This window comes from Cystoisospora suis, assembly GCF_002600585.1.
Source record: "Cystoisospora suis strain Wien I chromosome Unknown contig_390, whole genome shotgun sequence".
In the NCBI taxonomy this organism is placed as follows: Eukaryota; Apicomplexa; class Conoidasida; order Eucoccidiorida; family Sarcocystidae; genus Cystoisospora; species Cystoisospora suis.
This window is the reverse complement of record NW_027153191.1, coordinates 1-6,346: the sequence shown is the minus strand read 5'-3', so window position 1 is coordinate 6,346 and position 6,346 is coordinate 1. Positions and strand designations below refer to the sequence as shown.

The following is a 6,346-nucleotide window of genomic DNA, read 5'->3' as shown; positions in this document are numbered from 1 at the left end:
TGATACCCCGTCTTACTTTGTCTGCCATTCTGAATGAGGAGCTCCGCGAAGGCCAATGAGAAAGAAGGGTGAGTCAGACCTTTTTTTTTGGTGGCCCTTTCACTTAGAGACAGTCGAGGCGTGGATTAGCTTTGCTCATCGACCGTCGACGGACGTGCAGCGTCTCCCGTCCGCTGAGTGTCGCCAGGGCCGAACAAGGAGGAGGGGGAGTACACCATCGATGCTCCAGAAGACACACACAGAACAGAAAATGCGTGTTGCGTTTATTCTCCTTTCTTCTCGTGTTGAAACTTCTCTTCTGGTCTTCATAACTTCAATCATTTTCTCCAGACCGTCACTCTCATCTGTTCCCGTGATGACCTCCTTTGTCACCTGCAATGTCCATGTGTGCAGTATCCTTCTGCTGTTCGCGCGCGACAAGAAGCATCGATTCCCTCCTTGTTCTCCCTCCCCTGCATCCCTTTTTTTCCCTGCCCTCTCTTAGTTTTTGTTTCTCGGGCATCACCTCCGCTGGTTTCCCTTATGCACAAGCCCAACCTGGTTCGTGTCTTTGACCTCTTTCTTGCCGCTTCGGCCTGTCTCTCCTCACTGACTTGTGTTCGGTCGTGCTGTGTCGTGCATCTCATGAGGATTGGACGGGGTCTTCTCTTTTCATTGGTACGCAACGGAAAGTAGATGTCGACTTCGTACCTGGTCCCGCTTTCAACCCTTTCTTGCACTTGCCGGTTTCTCTGATGGCTAGCAGCCAGCACGCAGATACTTAGAATATCTGGACTCCCCTCTAGGCAGTGTCATACTGCTTTTATTCTTCTTCTCTCCTTTTGCTGTGCTCTCCGACCGTTTCTTCTGCGGACGCACCAGTCAGTCGGCGACAGCGCATTTCTTCTAAGGCGAACTTTCGTCCTCAGGAAGGGGATGTGGAAGCTCGTCTTTTTTGTCTGTTCTTGCTGTTCTTTTCCCAGTCACGATGGAACCGACACGAGGAAATCTCTCACACACCACCATCCCTTCTTCTTCTTCTTCATCTTCCTCGTTTTCTTCTCCTCCTCTCTCCTCCCCTGACACCAAAGAGAAACACCCGGCATCAATCGGATCGAGACCGACAGAAGGAAAGTCTTTTCTTTCACCTTCTTCGTGTCGACGTGCCTCTCGCTTCCACTTCTCCAAGCTTCTCTTCTTTGTCATCCCTCCTTTGTTTCCTTTTCTCCTTTTCTTTGCTGCCCTCTGGGCTGCCTATGTTCACCACACAACTCTTCCTGAGCCCGTCGCTTTTTCGGCATCTCCCTTTGATTTCTCGGCAGGTCGGGTGATGGCCTTTTTAAGTGCCTTCACTTCAGGTGTGAGGACTTTAGGAAGCTGCAATAATGAGCTCTTTGCCCCTCTTCTCATGTTGAGATTCTTCAAAGAAGAAATTCTTCATATTTTCCCGAGTGACCTTAGACGAACCACAAAGGCTCCGGCTGAAAACGACCCGCCGCGCTTTTCTTCTTCTACTGCTTCTTCTCCGTCGTCTTCGTCTGCCTCTTCTTCTTCTTCTTCGTCTTCGCCCTCCACGTTCTCCTCCTCAGCACATCCGGTGATACTTCATTCCCTGTCTTACTCTCTCCTCGTTGATTACGATCAACCTTCCATTTCACCTGCAGACCCAAACCAATACGAATCTGCTCGGCATGAGCTGCCTCCTTCACATCAAGAAGGAGCGCTGCCTCGTATGTATCCACCCGCCATCCTTTCATCTCTATCTCTCTGCAGTTTGAAGGGACAAGAGCCGTTAGTTTCCTTCCCTTCATCAGGAGACCCATCAAGTGGAACTCCGTCTTTTGAGCTCCCTGAACACCTTTCTTCACTCTTTTCTCAGCTGGAAATCCCAGCTTGTCCTGAAGACGAAAAAGAACTTCTGCAGAGAACTTGTGATGATTCCAGTGACTTTTTTCATCATCGTCATTCTTCCTTCTCTTCTTCTCAAGAGAAGCAAGAGACACCTGGTCAGCAGACCTCTCAAACCTCTAAGGGGGAAGGTCCTATGACTTCGTCCAAGACCTCGCCTTCGTCAGATCCAACGGGTTCAGGAGTCTCAGCTTTTTTTTTCTCCGGAAAAGATAGTCATGGAGGAGACAACCCAGGGACAGAAAACTCGCTCTACCTGACATTCAGAGAACTTGCAAACCAGGCAGTTCACGCTTATGATAAGAGTCAGAAAGAACGGTCAGGTCTATCTGTACACGGAGACGACATCCGTGTGAAAGATTCCTTCTTTCAGACTTTACTGGAAAGAGATGTAAATCAAGCGTTGATACACCCTGTATCTACAATTGTCGCATCTCCTCTCCCACATGGAGCTAAGGGGGAAGGCCAGGATCATCGCTCTTCTTCTTCTTCACCTTCTTCTCGCTCCCATCATCCTTCGTCTACTTCATCCTCGTCTTCCTCTCCATCAGTCTCAGATCTGTGGTGGGAAGGTAGTTTACAATTGAAGCGTAGATGCTTCAACTACGAAAGATTCTTCGTAACAACACCAAGGATACGAGACCTATTGCTAAAAAACCGGAAGATGAGGGATATGTCACATTATCAAAGAGACTACAAGGTCCCAAGGGATGCTTCTCTAGTAGATCAGGAACTTCACAGGAAGCTTGTAGAAGAAAACATCCGTTCTTCAGGAGAGCGGAAAGATGATAGGAAGAGGAGAGAAAGACGTGATTCCATAACAGATATACTCCTAGACAACATTTTAGTTGTAGATATCTCATCAACCTCAGGACTGTCCGGAGGGTCTTTCGTCAAGTGGCGAGATGGGAGGCATGTCTTCTATACAGGCTTATATAACTTGGCTGTACGTATACAGCCTTTTTCTGAAGTTTTAAAGATGAAGAAGAATGGAGGAGAGTCAAAAGAACCATACCGAAGAAAAAGGGCTTTATTACTCTCCGCTCATTCTGATAGTGCTAACAGTTCACCTGGTGCAAGTGATGACGGTGCTATGGTGGCAACAATCTTGGAAGTTGCACGAAATGCGGTGTATAGACACCTGGACAGTAGTGAGAAACTTATAACCTCTTCTCAACACAGAGACAACGAAGGGGACAAGAAGGAGAAAGGGGATATGAAGGACGATAAAGAGAATTCTACAAGGCTCTCGTGGCTACTCGAAGTCCCTCTCATTGTCGATATCAACGGTAAAAAACGGCGCACGACAGTCGTTGAGTGCCTCTCTCCCCTCCTCCACCCTTGTCGTATTGACAAACAGGAGTCTGTACAGTGTGGGGACTACTTGGCCTCGTTCATGCAATAAGACATGAAGACTAGAGAGAGTGCAAAGGCCTACGGCGGAGACAGGATGCAAGTCAATGGGAATCGATTCGAGTCTCGACGAGTGACCGTCCATTCTTCTATTCCTTCACTTACTATAGCATGCATATAGGACTAGTAGTAGAAGTCATCTGGTAGAGACCAATACTATAGAACAACAGGAGAGGAAGAAAGAAAACAGAAAGCTCTACCTGCGTTTCGTGTTGCTCTCCTCTAGCTACTTGCCCGACGCGGTGTATACTGTAGGAGTCAAGATATAATACTATGGCTCGCTTCCATTCTCAGTCACACGCCGGAAGTCCTTCGGGAAACATGCACTGTCGCCTCTTCTCAGTTTTTCTCTCTCATTTCCTTCAATCCAGCGCAACGGAACCGCCCCCCCCGTCACAAGAAATACTCTGGGGTGGCGGTGCTGACAGCTTGGGACGAGGTAGAATTTCTGTCTCCCTGTGTCGTGTGTGTTGATATGTTTCTCCGTTGTTGGTCACTCCCTATCAGGGTTAGTCTGTCTCTCTTCTTCAGTTCTTCGCAGTTCGATTGTCTTTCATCCATTTACTTATGAGCAACCCCAGACGGTCGTTTTTTCTCTTCTGCTGGAGAGCTGTGAAGATGTACGGACTGAAGCTCCTGTTTTTCTTTGTCTTGATGGTATTTATACAGGAGCTGAAGAGATAGGACTCCTTGGAGCTCATGGATTTGCCTCGCTCCATCCGATGGCACGAGAGATCGCGTACGCCGTCAATCTTGAATCTGGAGGAGTAGGGGGGAAGGAAATCATCGTACAGGTATATCTGCTCTGAGAGGATACGTAAATGTGTTTACGTCCCTGTCTTTCGGCCTCAGGGAGGCTGTCTCTCTTCACATACAGATATGCAAGTGTAGGCTGGCGTGTGTAAAATTGTATGGAGCTTGAAGCTGTTGTTCATGTGCATGAAAATCACACGATCTTATCTATACACGTGCATGTCCTAACTGATGTTTTCCTATGAGAGGACATGCCTCATGAGAGCACTAGAGAGAAGAGGAAAGAGGACGGGGGAGAGGAAGCCGGAGGAGACGATGGAGGGAGAAGGACCGAGGAGAAAAAGGGGGAAGGAAAAGAGTTCGTTTCCATTTTGGAATAGTTGCTTGGGTTGCTTCTGGCTGTTTGTTCTACGGTCAGATGCTACAGATACGTGGTGGTGGTGGTGCCTCTTGTAAGATCAAATGAGGTGCTGTGTGTGTCTACGGAATATGCACACAAAAACACTTCACCCTTGGGCAAAGTACAGACTTGCAGCTCTCTCTTCCGCTGTGGAGACTGCTCTCACCCACGGAGGAGAAAGATCCCCGTCTTCTCAGCATCGTGCCTCCATCTGCTCCCCTCTAGAGCCCTCAAAGGAAGAATGCAGTAGATGCATATCAAGACAACAGAAGAAACCCTCAGTTCAAGGTACAATCTTTTTAGTCGCTCTTCCTCCCTTCCTTTCTTGCCATCTATGTGTCCCCTCCACCTTGTTTTCCACTTCAAGAATGGTATTTGTATTTCCTGTTGCTCGCTGTCTGTATCTGTATATTCTCCTTTCTTCTTTCTCTCTCTCTCGTCTCCGCGTTTGTCCTTGTCAAGTGCTTTTCTATTGAACGAGAGATGCGCGCAGCTCCAAGGCGAGACTGAGCTAGCGAGAGGAATTTCCCTGTTTTTTTTGCGCCCTTTCGCTTTCCCTTGTCCACTGTACAGACATCAGGGAAGTACGGAGAACGTGTTTTGAGTGAATACAAATCAGCCGTAGCATCTCCCAGCGGATTCTCGCTCGCTATGGATGTCTCCGATATGGGGCTGTTTCCTGGGGAGACAGACTTCAGGTAAGTCCTATCTATCTATCTATCGTTGGTTGATCTATCTTCGTTCCACGGACTAGCACTTGGAGATTACTTTACCCTTTCTTTCGCAACCTGATTGGTTTCTCAAACAGCATACCATCTTTTCGAAATTGGAGTGCGAGCGAGCTTTCTTTTCTATTCTGTGTATTCATACTGCCTTGTCTTTACTTCTTTCCCTCGAGCTCTGTTGACAGGCTNNTCTTCTTCTTCTTCCTTGTCTTCTTTCAGGGTTTGGAGAGATGTACTCCACTTGGAGGGAGGCATTGAATTTGCTTGGACGAGCGAAGGTTTCTATTATCATACAAAGTACGACGATATCTATCATATGAATCCAGGAGCAGTTCAGCGTGTAGGCAATGTTGTCCTTCCTCTTGTCTTGAGATTAACAGAAGATCTTTCGGCGTTGATCAAAGAAGAAGAAGAGAAACATGAAGAGATCATCGAGGAAGGAAAGAGGCAGAAGAACTCTTCCGACCAAGGTGTAGCGCCCGGTCATCCATCACAGCAAAAGCGATACCATCTCCCAAGCACTGTAGAGGAGGAAAGGGATGAGGTAAAGAAAGAAGAAGAGAGGTGGGGAAGTCTCTTCTCTTCTTTCTTCTCCCGATTCTTCCCAAAAACCTCATGGCCACAGTCGTCATCATTTTTTGCGGATCTTGTGGGAATGTATCTATTGACATGTCGCCTTTCTTACTTTGAGGCCCTCCTTGGGATTCTCCTTGTACTTCTTCTTGTACAAGTTCATCTGGAGAAACAGGTCCTAAATATCACATTTTCCTTCCCTCTTCTTCTTCTATCTCTAGGTTCACTTGTTCTGTCAACTCTTCCAGCTCTCCTTGTCTCTGCGCTCGTCTCGCAAATCCTTGCTGTCTTTTCAATCCCCTTCATCACTTTTCATGATTGGAGACTAGGGACAGCTCTCTTTGGTCTTCTTGGAGGACTCACATTCTTCTATACCTGGTATCGACTTCTCTTTGCCGGGTAGGTTGGAACATGCAAACGGGTGTTTCGACAGTCTCGGACATCTATCATCACTTCTACTTGTGTGCGTTGGGACGGTGAAATACAGAAAATACAGACCTCTGCTTGCCTCTATCTATCTATCTATCTTTAATCTATCTTTAATCTATCTTTAATCTATCTTTAATCTATCTATCTATCTATCTACTGCATGCAA

General features: G+C 47.2%; 1 protein-coding gene across 1 annotated transcript; it reads left to right on the top strand.

Moving 5' to 3' along the window:
• Nucleotides 1-245: 245 nt before the first annotated feature.
• On the top strand, nucleotides 246-6,154 carry CSUI_000983 (m28 family protein; the record flags this gene model as incomplete). The annotated part of the gene is made up of 4 exons (XM_068061189.1): nucleotides 246-3,176; nucleotides 3,970-4,094; nucleotides 5,027-5,151; nucleotides 5,398-6,154. The coding sequence occupies exons 1-4, from the start codon at nucleotides 968-970 to the stop codon at nucleotides 6,152-6,154; spliced, it is 3,216 nt and encodes a 1,071-aa protein (XP_067926832.1). The 5' UTR covers nucleotides 246-967.
• Between the last annotated feature and the right edge of the window lie 192 nt (nucleotides 6,155-6,346).